This window comes from Rhinoraja longicauda, chromosome 14 (genome assembly GCF_053455715.1).
Source record: "Rhinoraja longicauda isolate Sanriku21f chromosome 14, sRhiLon1.1, whole genome shotgun sequence".
Classification (NCBI taxonomy): domain Eukaryota; kingdom Metazoa; phylum Chordata; class Chondrichthyes; order Rajiformes; family Arhynchobatidae; genus Rhinoraja; species Rhinoraja longicauda.
Genome location: NC_135966.1, coordinates 34,038,166 through 34,059,182, shown reverse-complemented (window position 1 = coordinate 34,059,182; position 21,017 = coordinate 34,038,166). Strand labels below are relative to the sequence as shown.

Here is a 21,017-nt window from a genome sequence, read left to right as displayed (position 1 = left end):
GTGCAACCAGGAGAGCTGCTGCCTCACAGCTCCAGTAACCTGAGTTCAATCCTGACCTCTGGTGCTGTTTGTGTGGAGTTTGCAATTTCAACCTGTGATCTCTTGGGCTTTCATGGGCTTTCATGGGCATCATTAGTCACTGTAAATTGCCCTGGTATATGGATTGAGAGTGGGGTGATAATTAGGATAAAACTAAAATAATCTGCCGTCCAATTGTTCAGAGATTTCAATGGTTCAGTATCATGGCTCCCTGAACAATACTTCCCAAATTCTTTTGAAAGTCAATGGGGCTGTGTTTCCTGTGCTTCTTTTCAACTTTACTCTCTGTATCTCTAAATTAAACTAAACTAAACGTACTGGAAAAAAATGATTGTGCTACAGTGTAAGATCTAAAATATAAAATATAAAAGTAGAGTCGAAACAAGGATCTGCAGATGCTGGTTTACAAAACAGACACAAATTGCTGGAGTAACTCAGCAGGTCAGGCAGCATCTCTGGAAAACATGAATAAGTGATGTTTCAGGTCGGGATATTGTTTGTTGTTCTATGTTGGGGTACGAATAAGAGTAATGCCCCATTGTTCACAGAATTCTGCTTGCCAGCCATTACCAAGGTTCTAAGGGTATCTTTTTATTGCTCAGAAAATTAGTCGGGAAGTCATCTCCTCTTAGCCAGCATAAACTCGATGGGCTGAAATGACGTTCTTTCATGCCATAACAAAATACGGAAATACCGAAGGTTATGAAAAATTGTGAACAAATCTTAGGAACTTGTGTTATTCATCTTTGAAATATTCCTTAAAGCAACAGTGACAGGATAATAAAAGTTGCAGGAAGCACAAAGTTCCCTTGTAACTCTTGATGTCGAGATTTATAAAGAGTGACAAAACAAAATAATGTTATTTGCATCAGAACATTTCTCTCAGTGCTCACATCAATTCAGGTGACAAAAATGGCAAAACCTCTTGTCTCTGTGCAGCACTTCATGAAATGGTAGGAGAAACTCTGAAGATGTAGTTGCTATGGCAACTGGTAAGGTTGTGCGAACTATTACCAAAAGGATGCAAATCCCTTAGGTCTTTCACAAGCCTATACACCCCCTCTTAATAACATTCTGTCAGCAGTGGTGTGATTTATTTCCAGCAGTATTTTCTGTAGCTTTAACAAAATCAAGAATATCCTTGCCCTATACTAAGGTGTTATAAAATGTGAAATTTACTGGTTAAACCAAGATTAGCATCTTTTCTTCGGAATTGCACTAAAGGTTTTTTTCTTCATTTACTGAGAAATTGCACACCCTTCTGAGGGTTGTGAGTCATTTCTGGCTTAGTTCCGCAGGCACTTACAGCCAATCTTATACTCTGTCCAAGTTTATATCAGTATTTAGATATGTTCCTGGTGCAATAACACCAGCAGATGACTGATAATATGAGTCTGTAAAAATGTTTTACGATTTTTCACTATAACACTGTTAGTGTTATCAAAAAAGAACAGAATTATTTTTTGCTCACTTTTGCTAATATGGTGGCACAGCGGTCGAATTGCTGCCTTACAGCGCCAGGGACCCAGATTCAATCCTGACTATGAATGATCTCTGTATAGAGTTTGTATGTTTTCCCGTGAGCTGCGTGGGTTTCTCTGGGTGCTCCGGTTATCTCCAACACTACAGTGACATACAGGTTTGTAGGTTAATTGGCTTGGTATAATTGTAAATTGTCCCTAGTGTGTGTTGGATGGTTTAGTGTGAGGGGATCGCTAGTTGGCGTGGACACAGTGGACCAAAGGGCTTATTTCCATGTTGTAACTCTAAACTAAACTAAACATAATTTAGCTGCATGCAGACAAAGGGCATGCGACCTGAAATATTAACTCCATTTGTCTTTCCACAGACATAAAACATTGTAAGCCAAACAATGCAGCACAGGGTCTTCAGCCCATAATGTCCATGCTGGACATAATGCCAATATAAACTTATCTCCTCTGCCTGCATGTGATCCATATCCCTCCATTCCCTGCATTTCCATGTGCCTATCCAAAACACTTTCAAATGCCACTATCAAATCTGCCTCGATCACTACCCCTGGCAACACATTCCAGGTACCTTGCACTTTCTGTGTAAAAAAACTTGCCCCACACATCTACTTTAAACGTTGCCCTTCTTATCTCGCTAAGTGTTACCAAGATTTTCTGTTTTCATTTAGCAGTGTGCACTTCTTGTAATATACTACTGAAATTTGTTTCCATTGAAGTTGGTGGAGTGCAATTTCTGACTGTCACTATACCGTATGTTACTAAGATTGAAGTTTGACCTTGATGGCAGTGAGTGTATGCAAGAATTTCTTCCATCCTTGGAGTAGCCAATTTCAATTTAATTTTAATTTAACCTAATATATATCATATCATATCATATCATATATATACAGCGCGGAAACAGGCCTTTTCGGCCCACCAAGTCCGCGCCGCCCAGCGATCCCCGCACATTAACACTATCCTACACACACTAGGGACAATTTTTAAAAAACATTTACCCAGTCAAATTAACTTACAAATTAACCTACAAATTAATCAAGATACTTGCTTAGTTAGAAATAAGAAGTCATTTATAAAACATTATTGATTAGACAAGTTTAAATAACCATACATTGATTGGGGAACATATATGTGCTTTGTAGATATAATCAAGAGTAATATTCAAAATAATATAAACAGCAACATTATCTTTATCTGAATAATTTGGTCTGAAGAAGGGTCCGAAACTGAAACGTTGCCTATCTGTTTTCTCCAGAGATGCTGCCACACCGCTTGGTTGCTCCAGCATTTTGTGTCTTTTTTAGGTAAACCAGCTTCTACAGATCCTTGTTATAACATAATAACCATAATCATATCATATCATATCATATATATACAGCCGGAAACAGGCCTTTTCGGCCCACCAAGTCCGTGCCGCCCAGCGATCCCCGCACATTAACACTATCCTACACACACTAGGGACAATTTTTACCTTTACCCAGCCAATTAACCTACATACCTGTACGTCTTTGGAGTGTGGGAGGAAACCGAAGATCTCGGAGAAAACCCACGCAGGTCACGGGGAGAACGTACAAACTCCGTACAGTGCAGCACCCGTAGTCAGGATCGAACCTGAGTCTCCGGCGCTGCATTCGCTGTAAAGCAGCAATTCTACCGCTGCGCTACCGGCTGACTGAGAAAACAGAGAAGAATTTTCTGGTAATAATTGCAGGATTTGATGCTTTCGTCGTGAAATTTCATTTGACACCATTGCGTTTCCACCCTGGAAAATCCTTGATTAGTATGGGTGGTCAGGGGTTATGGAGAGAAGGCAAGAGAATAGGGTTGAGAGAGAAAGATAGGTCAGCCCTGATTGAATGGCAGAGTAGACCTGATGAGCCGAATGGCCTAATTCTGCTCCTACAACGTACGAACATGAAAATGTGCAGCTGGTAGTACAGAAACCAGGATGACACAGAGACCAACCCTTAGTTGCTCATTTCACAAAGGTCTTGTAGCCAGAAACATGCCACCATTTCAAGCAGAAGCTTGTTTAACATTCGTAAACTGGTCTTCTACACAAGGTACAAACAGATGGCATAGCTGACTCCGTGCCTCAGTCTAACAACCATCTTCATCAACCATCCTTAAAAAGATTTTTGGTGCTTGGTCTAAAAATTCTCTCAAGCATTTTGGAAGGGTTTTGGGGAGTTAGAAAGAGCAGAAATTATTATCCTACAAAATCAAATTGGGGCAATAGGCTGCTAACGATCCCTTGCTGTTGAGCGTCCCAACTTGATTCATCGCTGGAGACACAAGGAACTACAGATGCTGGAATGTGAGCAAAACACAAAGTGCTAGAATAACTTTGCACTTCAGGCAGCACCTGTGGAGGGAACCCTGGTTCCCTCTCCTCTTCTCTGGTGAGGAGTGAGGTGGGTAGGAGCCGACCGCGCCTGCGGGAGGCGCCCCAGGGAACAAAGGTGGACGAGTGAGGAGATGGACATCATGTCCAAGGAAGGCAACAGCTGTAGGCCCTGAGAATGACATATTGAATGGCATATTGCTCAGTGGACTATTTGTGTACACAATCAGGCAATATGCCATTCTTTTGCAGGATCAAGAGGATCCTCCATCTTCAGTTGCCAAAATGTATAATTTTACTTTTAGAGGTACAGCATGGAAACAGACCCTTCAGCCCACCGAGTTCACGCAGTCATAGACTGTCTGTTCACACTAGTTAGATGTTATCCCAGTGTTGCATCCACTCCTAACACACTTGGGGCAATTTACAGAGCCCACATTTTTGGGATGTTGGAGGAAACTGGAGCACCCAGAGGAATCCCATGCAGTCACAGGGAAAACATGTAAATTGTACAAAGACAGCATCCAATGTCAGAATTGAACCCTGGTTCTGTTTTTATTTTTGATGTCCTGCATGAACAGTTTTATTTTTGATTTTCAAGAAAATGAAAGTCTTTCACGCAATGGTCATATGATATTTTGAATCCAGAATCTAGATTTACTGCAGTATTAACCCATGTTCCTGTTTCCCCTGCAGCAGCTATTAGTTTTATCTGGTTCTTCGATCATTTCCCTCATTTCAATATTAATTTATCTGCAGCAAAGCTATGATCCTGAATGGAGACACTAGAAACTGCAGATGCTGAAATCTTGAGCAAGAAACAAAGTGCTTGGGGGAACTCAATGGGTCAGGCAGCATCTGTGGAAAGAATGCGACATTACAGGCCGGAGCCCTTCAATCAACATTTCTGATCAGGAATCCTTGAAGAAGGGTCTCTGCCCAAAACATTTTCTGTCCAATCCCACCATGCCGCCTGACTAGCTGAGTTCCTCCAGCCCTTTTGTCTTTTGCTTATGATGACTGTTTTTAGTGAGATTTTGACAATCATTGCAGCCTGTAACCCTCACTTTTATGAAGCAGGGCCTTCTGGATTTGTAAGTAGTGCTGGCAAAAGACAAATATATATTTTCCAAACTGTGGTAGGGCTAGTTGGCAGATCTGACAAGCAAGGAACAGCACTGCAGCCAAACTCACTGCAGCTGGCAGCAGCCAATCTGCATTCTCTGACAGTCCTGTATATTTATTTCTGCAGCATTTCACCTTCACTGAGAGGCTGGTGATCTTTCCTTAGTCATGCACTGTTACTTGACACAGATGTGTCACCAAATCTGACGGCAAATTATCTCTCCTTTGTTTTTCTTCATTTATATTATTATTCTATCTTTGTTATTTTATTGCTGCAGAGTTGTTCTGTTTAGAACATGCCATTTCCATTTAATAACACAACATCCTGCCTTTTGTACTTTTATGAGAACTTTAATAGAGCTAATTCAAACCTGATTGCAAAAAAAAATTTGTAGTTCCCTCAGCTCTTTAGGGTAAAACAGGAGTTGATATCAAAGACAAATGATAGTAATAAGGGAATCATAGACAAGAAATATTTTTAATAATTGTGTTTTTTTTAAAAATTTGAAACTGACTTATTACTATCATAAGTAAGGCCAAAGTAGATAAAATTTATTCAGTGACATCTTGAAATAATAAAATTTGTTATGTGACCACAGTTGTTTTTAGTCCTGTTCGTAATTTCCTGTTTCTGGCAGTGCACTAGGTCTATTGGTACAGCAGGAATAAATTCTGCTTGCCTCTCTTGCTTAAACAATGCAATTGGGTCACCATTGGTGCAAATATTGAACCTGTACATTTCCAGCAATTTTTGATACGGCTTCAAAATTGTTCAATATTCATAGAGTGGTACCGCACAGAAACGGCCCTTCAGCTAAACATGTCCATACTGACCTCGTCGCCCATGAACAACTGTCCCATTTGATCGCATCGGGGCCATATCTTTCTCTGCCTTGCTCATTCAAGTGTCCGCTAAATGTCTCTTAAAAGTAGTAATTGTATATGATTCTAAGACTTTCTCTGGCAGCAAGGTTCAAATATCAGTCCGATACTTTGGTCCAGTCTGAAGAAGGATCCCAACCCGTAACGCCACCCATTCTTTTTCTCCAGAGATGCTGCCTGATCCGCTGAGTTACTCCAGTACTTCATGTCCATCCAAGTATCAATAGCTCACTATGTGAAAAAAATCCCCTTAACATTTTTCCCATCTCCTTCAACATATGCCATCTTGTTATTCGTACATCTCCCATGACAAAAATATTCTGATTATCCACCATGCTTTTATATACCTTCATCAGGTCATCCTTTAGCCTTAATCTCTTTGGGGAAGGATTGTCACAGATTATTACTGAGACAGTCTGCTTCAGTACCATGCCCTTTGAAGACAGGCTGTTTGGAGTAAGCAAGGCATCATAACCTATTAGTATTGAAATTAATGTAGTAATTAAATTGAATTTCTCCACCCCTGCAGCTGTTTGCTAAATGTGCAACTGTGATGTTGTCTGTCGGCTTTCATGTATGTACATTTTATACTAATCATAATTTATGTTGACTTTGATTCTGTTGCAGCACTCTCACCTCAGGATCAGATAGATATTAGTTGAACCATAAACCAGAGAAATTAGTACATAATATGGACTGACACCTCACAACAAAGAGGAAACCCATGGCAGCGATTTATTGAATGCAGCCTCAAATGCAGCCTTCTCAGATAGTCATAACTGGTGCTCAGGGACTGTTCAAAAATAAGATAAAGAAATTCCCACAATTATCAACATTTACACCTCCAGAAATAAAAGGTCTTGTCACTTATCATATTGCTCTCCTCTGATTGTAACACATTGACTGACCGCTGAATTTCACAATATTGTAACATATTTCAAAATACTGGGTTGGATTTTAAGTTGCCAATATATTCGGAGCAAATGGTCCAATTACAAGCAGGAAATCAGAAGTTCAGTCACTGAATTCATCAGTTTTCTCAATGTTGGCTCTATGAGGGACATCGGTTCATGGGTTGATCTGGTTGAGGGCGACAGAGGAAGGCCGTCCAAGAGCCTGGGGCTTACCTGGACTGGGAACTGCTCCAGTAGACCGAGCGCGCGGGTGGAATGGACTTTGGAAATGGCGCCAAAACATGGCAGCGCCTACATGTGCAAATATGCAAAAAGAATTTCACTGTGCAGTTGCACATGTGACAAATAAAACACCATTGAACCATTGAACTCACCAAGTATATTTTTATTTTAATAGGGATTCCCCAATCAATTAGTTTGTGCAAATTATCACAACATATAAAAGTTAATTTCCATTTCATTACTTGAAGAAGTACTCCAAACATCTCATGCTTTTCATCAGGGAGAAATTCTTGGAGACTGGAATGTTAAGGGATGAGTATGCTGATATTCTGGATATCTTTATCGAGAAGGAAGATGTATTAGAAATACTGGAACACATTAGTTTGGACACTTCCTCACGGCCTGATGGAAGGGTGCTAAGGGAAATGTTCTAAGGGCTACACAGTGACGCAGTGGTAGAGTTGCTGCCTTCCAGCACCAGAGACCTGGGTTCGATCCTGACTATGGTTGTCGGCTGCACGGAGTTTGTACATTCTCCCCGTGACCGCTTGGGTTTTCTTTGGGTGCTCTGGTGTCACACTCCAAAGAAATATAAGTTTATAGGTTAACAGGCATTGGTAAAAATTGTACATTGTCCCTAGTGTGTAGGATAGTGATAATGTATGGGGTGATTGATCGCTGGTCGGCATTGTCTCAGTGGGCCGATGGGCCTGTCTCTGCACTGTATCCCTTCAGTCTAAAGAAATAAGGGAGGAGATTGATGGGACTTTGACAAAGAGTGTTGGATCTTTGTCTGCCATGGGTATGGTACCAGAAGATTGGGAGATAAGTAGTGTCTCTTTGTTTGCCTAAAATCAGCAGCATCGATGGGCCTGGAAACTACAGGTTGTTGAGCATTTCATCAATGGTAGGGAAGCTATTGAAGAAGGTTCTGAAGGACAGGATTTATATCCATTTGTAAAGCCAGAATTCGATTAGCAGAAGTCAGCACAGTTGTGTGTAAATGATATCTTACCTCACAAATAGTCATAGTGTTGTACAGCACAGAAATAGGTCCTGCGGCCAAACATAGACTGGCCGATCGTTTCGCTAAAAACCTTCATTCAGTCTGGCTGAACCTATCTGATCTCCCAATTGCTAAACACTTTAATTCTCCTCCTATTCCTACACATACCTTTCTGTCCTTGGTCTCCTCCATTGTCAGTGTGAGGCTAAATGCAAATTGGAGGAACAGTATCTCATATTTCACTTGAACAATTTACAGCCCAGAGGTATGAATATTGATTTCTCTAAGTCCAAGTAACCCCGGCATTCCCTCTCTTTCTATCCTTCACCCACCGAAGTTGCACCAACTTTTTGTTTTCACCCAACAAACAGCTGTTTCCTTTATCATTGTTACTTTTTTGCATATCTTTCATCCGTTGCTCTTTGTCTCTCTACATCATGAATGAATGAATATAACTTTATTGTCATTCAAAGCTATACACCAGACGAGTGCATATTTGAACGAAATTCCGTTGCATCTGGCTCACAATGTAACACCAAATAATAAAAAATTATTTAAAAAATAAATAAGTGACTCGCACATAAAATAATAGCGGCGGATTATTGTGAATTCAAGAGTCTGACAGCACGGGGGAAGAAGCTATTGCAGACCCTGGCTGTTCTGCTCCGTATGCTACAGTACCTTTGACCAGAGGGCAGCAGGGTGAACAGTTCATGATGAAGATGGGTGGGGTCTTTAATAACGTTTTTGGCCTTGGTCATGCAGCACTTGTGTGCAATGTCCTGGATGGAAGGAAATGAAGTCCTGATGATTTTCTCAGCCGTCCTCACCACGCTCGGCATGGACTTCCAGTCTGAGGCTTTCATCTCTCATTTCCCTTATCCCTAGCTAGCCTGAAGAAGGGTCTCAACCCAAAATGTCACCCATTCCTTCTCTCCAGAGATGCTGCCTGTCCCTCTGAGTTACTCCAGCTTTTTGTGTCGTTCTTCGGTTTAAATCAGCATCTGCAGTTCCTTTCTACACACTATGTTTACATATCTGTTTTGCTGCTGCAAGTAAGAATTTCACTGTTCTATTTTGGGACACATGACAATAAAACACTCTAGACTCCTGACTCTTTAAATGGTACCTGGTATATTTTATAACCACTTTTGACAACAGAAAAATCCCTAAAAAACAATACTACGTGGAAAACAACCCTTTGCTCCACAAAGTAGTGGAAGGTCAACTTAGGTTTTTGTGCTTACCATTTTAGAATGGAACAGTAACTCCTAACATTCCATGCAGAGAAAGAAAACACTACCAAAGGTAAGAAAACTGGATTCCAATGAAGACTGCATACAAACAGTGACACCAATGTATTTGGTTGGGAAATGAAGATGTCTCGCTGATAAAGAGGCAACATATTATTGAATCATATCCACAACAACAACAAAAAATATGGTCCATCAATATTTGCTGTACGATAGAAAAACTCTGCTTTCTGCTTCAGTTTGTCGCAGTATCCAAAACTGCTGCAGTATGTGAAACCCCATTTATCATTTTATGACAGCACCAAGCAATTTAATACTTGTTTTGTATGAATTGAAAAGGGCACAGACCTAATTTCTTACACAGAACCAATGATTTGCTTCAAAACATATTACTATAAGCCACAGAGTTTACCAAAACCTCAATTGACTTTGTAACAATGTGTAAAATTCATTTGTTGTGAATCCTTTTGCATGTTTATTAAAACATAAAGGACTTAATATATTTATGCCAGTTGAATTGAGTTTCGTAGGAAGCATCTCAGATTAAGCTAAGGAGAATATTTGTGCCCTGGTGCTCATTAAGAATATTTTCATGTATAGCCTTAATGTTTAGTGTGGTCCACACATATTTCATGACAACAGTACCATACCCATCATACTGGTAAAAGATCCCACAGAGGAGTCCCAGTGCGTGACATATGCCTTTTCATCTGTGAATAATAGCAGCTCCATTAAATTTTGTTCACAATATCCTGAATAATGTTGTTCACTGGGCCGCATGCTGGCGCAGCGGTAGAGTAGCTGCCTTACAGTGCCAGAACCCCTGGTTCGATCCTGACCACGGGTACTGTCAGTATGGAGTTTGTACGTTCTTCCTGTTGCCGCATGGGTTTTCTCTGGGGGCTCTGGTTTCCCCCCACATGTGCACGTTTGTAGGTTAATTGGCTTTGGTAAAGGTTGCAATTTGTTCCCAGTGTAGCGCAGTGCTAGTGGACAGGGAGTACTGGTCGTTGAGGACTCGGTGGGCTGAAGGCCCTGTTTCCGCGCTGTATTTCTAAACTAAACTAAACACAATTTAAATAAACAAATGCTAAACACAGTAACACCGCAGCACAAAATATGACACCATAGAAACACAGTCAATATGTGCAGGAGTAGGACACTTGGCCCTTCAAGCCAGCACCACCATTCAATATGATCATGGCTGATCATCCACAATCAGTACCCCTTTCCTGCTTTCTCCCCATATTCCTGGATTCCATTAGCCTGTAGAGATAAATCTAACTCTCTTGAATACATCCAGTGAATTATACAATCTTTAATTCCATGCATTGGTCAGAGAACACAATTTGTTTTATCTTGCTTCTGGTCTCAACATGTATACAGAACACAAAATGAATAGAAATCCTGCATCACATAGCAAGTCCAATTTTCAATCCACTTTATTCTTACTTTTGTCTTTAACTATTTATAACATGGTCAAGCACATCATTGACTTCCAATACACTGGATTTTCATTTGTGACAAGCATGTTCCCAATGAGTTGATCTGAATCACATTATCCGCCCGAGAACTATTTGTCCCTTATAAAAAAAAACAATGACCAGAAAAACAATATGTTGCTTGGTAAGGGGATTTGAATAATTCAATGTGCTTCAGTACATGAATATAACATCAACTTGGGGAAGTTAAAACAGACTCAAATTTACCATTACGAAGTACGTTAGTGTGCATTAATTGAAAATTCCTTTAAGAAAAACAAAATGAAAAAAGAAAAATGAAAGTATAAATGAAAGAAGGATAAAAGAAAAATAAAGAAAGAGTTAAAGTTAACTCAATGAGTTAAAAATTTCCAATGCTGCTTATCAAATCATGCAATGGGATCATTTATATGAGTAGGTAGGCAGAGCTATGGTTTAGAGTTTCAACTGAAAAGTGCTAATCCATTCCTTCAAAAAGGTTCATGGATACTTTAAAATAACATACAAAAAAAAAATCACAGTCAGTTAAATAATAGCATAAGCAATTTCCGCATTTAGTAATCAGAGAAGGTTTTGTGGATCAAAGTAATCCAAGACAATTAAAAATAAATAGATTGGTAAGAGAGCATTTATGTGGGCTTAACCATGGCTATTATGAATGTTAATACATGGTCAAACCTATATTTAATTGTGAAATGGATATGAAAAGAAAGAAGAGTTATAGTTTCCCAGGCTGTTTGTATTTAAGTGTTGTATTTGGTTTTCGTTTTACAAATATAAAATCGGCTTCTTGAGAATGGGATTAGAATTTAAACCTTTAATGAAAGCAACACAACTGGCCTTTCCCATACAACACTGTAGAAATATAGAAACATAGACAAATAGGTGCAGGGGTAGGTCATTCGGCCCTTCGAGCCAGCACCGATCATGGCTGAGCATCTAAAATTAGTACCCCGTTTCTGCTTTTTCCCATATCCCTTGATTCCTTTAGCCCTACGAGCTAAATCTAACTCTCTCTTGAACTGTACTCGGTACAACATGGCCAAAAGGCATTTTGAAGTTGTTCTATTCTTTAACTGCCAGATAGGGTTTGGACTCAGATCTCTAGATTGTTTGTCTAGATCTTCAGACTTTTAGACTTCAAGGATACAACACGGAAACAGGCCCCTTGGCCCACTGAGTCCGCACCGATGAGTGATCACAACGTGCATTAGCCCTATTCTACACACGAGGGACAATTTAACAACCTACTGAAGCAAATAACCTGCAAACCTGGACGTCTTTGGAGTGTGGGAGGAAACTGTAGCAGCTGGAGAAAACCCATGTGGTCACATGGGGAACATATAAAGTCCGGACAGAAACTAACCATAGTCAGGATCGAACCTGGGCCTCTGGTGCTGTAAAGCAGCAACTCTACCACTGCGCCATTGTGCCGCCCGAAATCTTAACTAATAATACAATAATTTAACCACTGCACCATCTCCATACTCAGATGCCTACATAATTAAACTTTCTACCACTCTAATTCATAAAATTACTAAATGCTTAATGACTTTGTATTACAGTATTTGTAAACTCTTTTGATGATTACAGAAAACACAAAATCAGGTAAAATAGCTTTAGGAAAGGGGAAGGCAAAACCATTCTAAAGTAAACTTGAACAGAGAAAGGTATTACAGCATAAAAAAGTATTACTTCTACATAATCAGAAAAACAATATTTAATTGCTTTATTACATTCTTAATTACTTTCCATGGAATTTGTAATATGCTTGCACTATTTTGACCTTTTAAATATTTAATATTTTTTATGTTATAACATGAAATTTAAAGAGTGATATTTAAATCAATGAAGTTCATGCATCAATAAAATATTCCCATTGAGCCAATTCTGCTGTAAATCATTGTCTTTGCAAATGATACTAGGTGAGGTTGAAATAGGTCCTTTTAATTTTAAAGTATATCTATTTTATAATTTCTCTAAAGCTGTATTTAAATATTTTTAAAAGAATGATAGTAATCTTGTTCTGATATAAAACACTTTCTTGTTTTAACTTCTTTCTCATCCATCTCAGCTTTATATCGTACGAACATGGACATAGACCAAATAGCTTATTTGAGGCGTTTGACTTTGATTGCAAATAAATGATGTGCATTTACACCCACCCAACACCCACCCACTTTATGGTACCAATTAGTTAATTCTGACCTGCTCCTGATGTGATAGATGTGTGCCGTCGGTTGAATTCTCGTTTAACGTCATCCTGGGTTAGATTTTCTTCCAAGCATTGGGAACTGAAAATAAATATACATGAAAGAGTAATTGTGAGATGCCATCCTGTATCATCAAAAGACAAATTTTAAAACTGCAATAATGCCTGTTTATTCTTTAATGCTGTTATCCAATGCAATTTTACCAAACTTCAAAGAATAATTTGTTACCTGTTGATTATTTTTGATTGATTGAATGATACAGTGCGGAATCAGACCCTTTGACCCACAGAGTCCACACTAACCATCAATCACCTATTCACACTAGGTCTATCCCACTTTTTAATTCACTCCCAATACACCATGCGTAATTTTACAGAGGCCAATTTTACAGAGGCGGCATGGTGGCATAGAGGTAGAGTTGCTGCCTTACAGCTCCAGAGACCCTGGTTCGATCCTGACTTCAGGTGCTTCTCTGTATGGAGTTTGTACATTCTCTCCATGACCTGCATGTGTTTACTCCAAGATCTTTGGTGTCTTCCCACACTTCAAAGACGTTTAGATTTGTTGGTTAACTGCGTTGGTATAAAATGTAAAATGTAAAATTGTCCCGAGCGTGTGTAAGGTAGTGTTAATGTGTGGGGATCTGAAAACAGTATTTTCCTCATAAGGCCAATTTCCTGTTAAGAATATTGAACAACTTGTCGCACCGACTTACCCAGTCTTATAAAGACTACAAGCAAATGTGTGTAAAGTCATGCAAACTGCTGATGGGGAAAAACTTGATATTACGATTGTGCCAAAGGATAAAAGGGGAAATGCTTAATATATTCTGATTAAATCCTCAGTCCATTACCTCATTGCAGACATTAAGTTTTCCAACTAAAGGGATAATACATTCATTAAAATCGTATGGAGGGATTTAAAACACATTAAGGAAGCTAATCTATTATCTCCAGCCTCAATTTCAAGATATGTATAATTGCCAGAATTCCCAAATAAATTTCAAAACTGGAGGATTTTAATTGAACATTGTAATCCATGCATAATATTCAGTTTACCTTTCATTCTAGGTGACTCCTTCAAATATTTCAAAGTGTATTTAATATATTTTGGATCATACACCCTTCAATCTCAGTTAGCTTCACAAATGCAGTCAAATATGCGCATTAAATACAAACCGTGGTGACAGCTACATCCATGAAATGTGTAATTAAAATAAATTAAAGAGTGGCCAAGGTTTTGTGGCAAAAAGCAGAGTAGCAGTGTTTGCTTTGCCTTTATTCTCACAAGAATTTGTATTGCTTGCAGCTTTCCCATCACAATCCACCAATGGAACAAAAAAAGGGTCTCAACCCAAAATGTCACCTATTCCTTTTCTTCAGAGATGCTGCCAGACCGAGTTACTCCAGCTTTTTGTGTCTGTCTTCGGTTTAAACCAGCATCTGCAGTTCCTCCCGACACACAAATGTGAATTTAAGCTGCTTACAAACCAGTCCCCCTGATCCTTTGCATGGATCTGCTTCTCAGAATCCTCACTTTCTCTTAATTTGTACTTTTCCAGTGCAGCGGGCAAAGCAATGTCTTTATTCTCTTTATGTCCAATTCTATTATATTTTATTGATCTATGCCCAATTCTTTCTATGATGATCCAGTGTTGCACCGGATGGCGAGATGTGTGCGGTGAGTGACCAAAAGCTCATTTTGGATTTTTACCTTTTGTTTCACAAACATTTTCAGATTGATTGCCTGACAGCCAGCAGTTACAACAGCAACTACAAACTGTCTGTGACTTAGATTTAACCAAATATATTCCACCAGCTGCAATTGCGATGTAAAGTCAAGATGAAGCATTGTGACATTTCATACTGCATGTCTCACCTCTGCAGCTAAACACAACCGTAATAACAGAAGGCATTAAATTAGTCTTTCCATCATCTAGTGTTTCAAAGTAAAAGCGTTTGAAAGAAAATTAAAAGCACATATTTACACATGAAAGCTAATTAGTTTTGCACTGTTTAAATAATGAATCACGTGTTCGAAGTTAAATAAATCTCAATTTATGTCACAATGGAAATTGTCTGAGTTATAATCTTAAAGGAATTAAGTAGACATTTAAAATGAAATACCTGATCTTTCCAACTATATGAGGCTCTGATGCATGCCAGTCTGTATTCAGTTGCCCAACCTGTAAAATATATATGTGAACATGAAGAGAGAGGCAGCTGAACTTTTGGGAAATTCAGTCAAGAAAATATCCCAACAGAATACATTGCTCTAAAACAGCAATCTTCACTGCAGCTCCACAATGGTATCTCCATTTCAAAAGTTCTAGAAATAAAGTTATTTCAGATATCAGGAAGAAATTATGTATATGAAAAACACAATATAAATGTAATTGTTTATTGTTTATGGTGGGAGCATAACCTGCTGGTTTCTGAATGCAGTTGATTTTTGGATCTGGTTCTGGTTCTATATTACATGTTGCAAACATGCTGGGAACATGAAAGATAGAATACCACATAACCGGTCTGATGAAGTTCCCGGCCATGTTCTCAAAACCTGTGCAGACCACCTGGCAGGAGTATTTACAAATATCTTTAACCTCGCCCTACTGTAATCTGAGGCTCCTATCTGCATTAAGAATCATTCAAGTGCCAAAGGAAAATATCTGAGCAAGCCATAATGACTCGGGTCCAGTTGCTCTCCCACCCACCATCACAAAATGCTTCAGATCCTTTAAAAAAAATAAAAAGTTAGAGATACAGCGCGGAAACAGGCCCTTCGGCCCACCGAGTCTGCGCCGCCCAGTGATCCCCGCACATTAACACTATCCTACGCACACTAGGGACCATTTTTATATTTACCCAGTCAATCAACCTACATACCTGTACGTTTTTGGAGTGTGGGAGGAAACCGAAGATCTCGGAGAAAATCCACGCAGGTCACGGGGAGAATGTACAAACTCCGTACAGACGGCGCCTGTGGTCAGGATTGAACCTGAGTCTCCGGCGCTGCATTCACTGTAAGGTGCTGGTCATGGGGCTGGTCATGGTGCATATCAACTCCAATCCCCCAGGCAGCCACTGCAATTTGTCTACCACCACAACTGCCATCACCCTGGACCTAGACTCATCCCTGACAATCTGATTAACATCAGCCTATACCAAACTCCTATTTATTGACAATAGCTCTACCTTCAACACGATAATCCCAACTAAACTCATCTCCAAACTTCCCATTTTAGGACTCCATAACCCCATCCAGAACTGTACCCTCAACTTCCTGTCTGATAGGCAATAATCAGTAAGGACAGAGAACAAATACACTATTTTCAGCCTCCTACTGTAGACAAAGTGCATACATGACTGTACGGCAAAGTTCTGCTCCAATCCCCTTTACAACTTTGCAGAAGACAATTGGCGAGGCCATGTTCTGAGTATTGTGTTCAGTTTTGGTCTTGCTGTTATAGGAAAGATATTAAGCAGGAAAGGGTGCTAAAAAGATTTGCGAGGATGTTGCCAGTACCTGAGGGCCAGAGCTTGAGGTTGAGCAGGCGAGGACTTTACTCCGAGGAGTGAAGGAGAATGAGAGGTAATCTTACAGAGGTGTACAAGATCGTGAGAGAAATGGATATTGGAAACGCACACTTGAGGGGCAACCTTTTTACAGTGGTGGGTATATGGAGTGAGCTGCCACAGGATGTATTTGATGGCAGGTTCTCTCACAATGTTTAACAGACATTTGGACAGGTACACAGATGGGATAGGTTCAGAAGGATATGGGCCAATTGCCAGGTGGGGCTCATGTACATGGGGCACATTTCTTGGCGTGGGCAGGTTGGGCCGTAAAGCTCGTTTCCACACTGCATGACTCCTTGACACCACTCTCCAGGGCCAGATCGCAAACAATTGTGAGATGGAGTGCAGGAAGATGATAAGTGATCTTAGTAGCATGAATCAACACAGCGACCTCGTCCACGATGTCAGCAAAATAAAGGAGCTGTTCATTGACTTGAGAAATGGGGATGAGGGGGATGGGAAGCAGCAGCATTATCAAAAATGACTCACATCCCAGTCATTCTCTCTTCTCAACTTTCCCATCAATGAGAAGATACAAACGTTTGAAAGGACATACTACCAGGTACACAAACAGTTTAAATCCTGCTGTTATCTGACCGTTGAATGGTCTGTCATATGCTAGGGATGAATTCCTGATCTTCCAACTTATTTGTTGCAGCCCATGCAGTTTTTTTAAAAATTCTCACTTTCTCTAGCTGTAACACTGCACTTTGTACTTTGTTAACATTTGATTTTGATGCAGTCATCTATGGTATAACTTGACTGGATAACAAAGATTTCCACTGTATTTCAGTATAGGTAGCAATAATAAACCAATACCAATATTTTCACTGATTTGCCCTTTCTGCATTCATATTTTAACGATTCTTTGCCAGACTGCCTGGGAACATTTCAAACATCAATTTTACATTTCTCTAAGTTCTCTTTCTAACATTTATCATTATCCTGGAGACAGTTTAAAGCTGTGGCAGTTTGGGACTACTTGCTCTTGGCAGTCTGTCATCAGTGGCCAAAGCATTTTCTTTTTCCTCAAACCTCAAACTGTGTCTGGTTTGGCTTTAATTGTGCTGCATGTTTTCCACTGCTATAAAATTAAGCTAACTTTCAGCAATATATGTTATCATTTCTATTTTTATCTTTTTTCAGAACTGGTGGTAAAAGAGTGAGGCTATTTGAAGCCTTGCCCAGAACAATTAAAACATTTTACAACACCAGCATTATTGTTTAATTTAGTTTACTTTATTGTCACATGTACCGAGGTAAAGTGAAAAGCTTGTTTTACTTAGGCACATTTATATTTCAAGATTTTAACTAAGATTGTAAATTCAAATATATACATTTATTTTTGACATCAACTAAAATTAATGGCAATATGAAAGAATGTAAAAACTTAGTGAAATATGTGACATCATATTGGATTGCTACCCACCAAAAGTATAGAATTCATAGTTTGGCCTGAGTTTAGAGCAGTGGGAGCTCACAGGAAGTGGCTATATCCCACCATTTTGTTTAGGCAATGCATATGCACAAATCAAACACAATTGAAAACATGCTTCACCGGACACTCATTGAATTGGAGGACTTCACCAGATCAAATAACTATTTTCCTTGTTTTAGACAGTGTATTATTCAAATGCTGTGTTTGTTGTGGTGTATGGCTTGATTGTATTATTTATAATATTATCTAACTTGACTAGATACCACATAAACAAAAGCTCTTATCTTTTGGTTGCCATCACATGCAGCACCAAGCTCCAGGCACCTACCACCCTCTGTGTAAAATACTTGCCCCATGCATCTCCTTTGAACTTTCACCACAAAGCTATGCCCTCCAGTCTTTGACATTTCCACACTGGGTAAAAGGTTTTGACTGTCTACCTTATCCATGCCACTCATAATTCTGTTGAGGAAAGCCTCCTCAACTTCCTGCGTTCTAGCGAAAAATATCCAAGTCTATCCAACCTCTACACATAGCTAATATACCCTGTAATGCAGGCAGCATTCTGAGCAACCTGCACCATCTCCAAAGACTAATTATTCCTGTAATACTCCAAATCTACGTACAGGAAGGAACTGCATTTACACTGAAGATAGACAGAAAATGCTGGAGTAATTCAGCGGGTCAGGCAGCATCTCTGGAGAAAAGGAATTGGTGATGTTTTGAAGGGTCTTGACCCGAAACATCATCTATACTTTTTTTTCCAGCTATGCTGTCTGACCTGCTGAGTTACTCCAACATTGTGTGTCTATCTCCAAATTTCTGTGCACACAATAATAAAACAATACCAATATTAAATGCTGATCCTCTGATAAAAGTATTTTTTATAACTATTGGGAGGAAATAGCACATGTGTGATGTTGATATTTCCTGGGAATGTAATTGTATATTTAGGTTAAGCTACCCAAGCGAAATATGAGGTGCTGTTCTTACAATTTGCGCTGGGCCTCACTCTGACAATGGAGGAGGCCCAGGACAGAAAGGTCAGATTGGGAATGGGAGGGGGAGACAAAGTGCTAAGCAACCGGGAGATCAGGTAGGTTAAGGCAGACTGAGCGGAGGTATTCAGCTAAACGATCGCGCCGATGTGTAGAATTTGACACGTGGAACAGCGGATACAGTAGATGAGGTTCAAGGAGGTGCAAGTGAACCTCTGCCTCAAATTGTACAAGCAAAATATTATGGCAAATCAAGGAATGTTAAAATACCAATCTCAACCATAATTGTTTTGCATTACGAAAGTACTATGTTAAAAGCTTGGAAAATTACAGTGTAGTAAATACATCCCAAACTATGAATGCAATAAACGAGTTGCTAGAGAGAAACTCGGTGGGTCAGGCAGCATCTGTGGGGGCAAAGGGATAGTTTGTTTCCTGTCGAGATTATGCACGATGATGACAGTTTAAATGGGAGATAGCTCGTTTAAAGAGGTGAGCGGGAGGGATGTGGCAGGAGTTGGTAAGCAATAGGACGAACCGGGTGGGTCTCTTTAAAGAGAGAGTTAGATTTAGCTCTTCGGGCTAAAGGAATCAAGGAATATGGGGAGAAAGCAGGAACAGGGTACTGATTTTAGATGATCAGCAAAGATCATATTCAATGGTGGTGCTGGCTCAAAGGGCTGAAAGGCCTGCACCTGCACCCGTTTTTCTATGTTTCTAAGCTATGGATGAGACAAATGTCCTGCTTATATGGAGCCCATAAGGCTGCCTTAGTATGGTTTTAGTCAAGAGCACATGGACTCAAATGGTGCAACAAAATTCTCACTTGGCAACACTCATGCCGTAAACATATAAATTATGAATTCAATATCAAACCTAGACATGACTGTATGATCCAGACTTACATTACACCTCTAATGGACTGCTACAACATGTCCTCCTGTAGCTCATTTAGCAGACAGCAAAGATCACTTATTCATATTCCGATTTGCTCATTCTCCTGCTGTTCTGGTGATAACTGTGTCATTAACCAATATCAGGTTGACTGGCCATTGAAATCTATTTCCATTGATGGAACCTAATATGTGTACAAAATCGCCGCCATCTTTGATGACAATAATAACAATCATTGTATCTAAAATGATTAATTAGCTACAATAATTCTTCAGAAACTCTGAAGAGTCCATTTAAATATGATTTATTTTCTCTATATTCCCATCAATGTTGGCTGAAAAGATCTTAGAAACAAATGGATTTTGGCAGACAATGTGTACTTCATTGTTGGCATAAATGTCAAGTAGAAAATAATCTATAATTTCACAGTAATGAAACTGGAGCAAAGCCACAATGTTAGCTGTTAGAGTAAATTGGAAAATGTCACACGGTTTCAGTCTGAGGGCATTCATTGTCTGAGGCTGAAATTAATCATTATTGTTTGAGCAATGAAAGCAAGTTCAGCTGCAAATAGTCCTTAACTACAGACAGCCTACAATACTTGCTCCTGAAATTTATTTGAGATGGTTCTCCAATCAAGTCATTATATATTTTTTGTATCTCAGGTTGACTAAACATAGCCTTAAAATAAAGACTATAGGTTAATCTCATATTGATCAACACATCCATCTTTTCCCCTGGTCTTGGATGAAATTCTAAAGCTTACATTTACACAAAAATAAAAACAAGGTCTTAGTTTAGTTTAGTTTAGAGATACAGTGTGGAAAGAGGCCCTTTGGCCCACTGAGTCCGCACGACCAGCGATCCCCGCATACTAACACTATCCCACACACACTCGGGAAAATTTAGAATTTTACCAAACCAATTAACCTACAAACCTGTGGCGAGTGGGAGGAACCTGGAGCACTTGGAGAAAACCATGCAGGTCATGGGAAGAATGTACAAACTCCATAGTCAGTATCAAACCCAGATCTCTAGAGCTGTAAGGCAACAATTCTGCCGCTACGCCACCGTGCCGACCCTATCCGTATTCAAAAGTTAAACTGCACAAAGCTTGCATTAGTATATACATATTCATTG

At 39.5% G+C, this 21,017-nt stretch overlaps 1 protein-coding gene across 7 annotated transcripts in view; it reads right to left on the bottom strand.

Moving 5' to 3' along the window:
- LOC144600206 (protocadherin gamma-A11-like) overlaps positions 1-21,017 on the bottom strand; it is a 220,562-nt gene that overhangs the window by 106,689 nt on the left and 92,856 nt on the right. For all 7 annotated transcript variants that reach the window (XM_078411696.1, XM_078411698.1, XM_078411695.1 and 4 more), the window contains exons 2-3: positions 15,096-15,154; positions 12,965-13,050 (exon numbers count right to left, since the gene is read on the bottom strand). In XM_078411696.1, the coding sequence (XP_078267822.1) occupies positions 12,965-13,050; positions 15,096-15,154 (145 nt within the window). The remainder of the gene's footprint in view (positions 1-12,964; positions 13,051-15,095; positions 15,155-21,017) is intronic.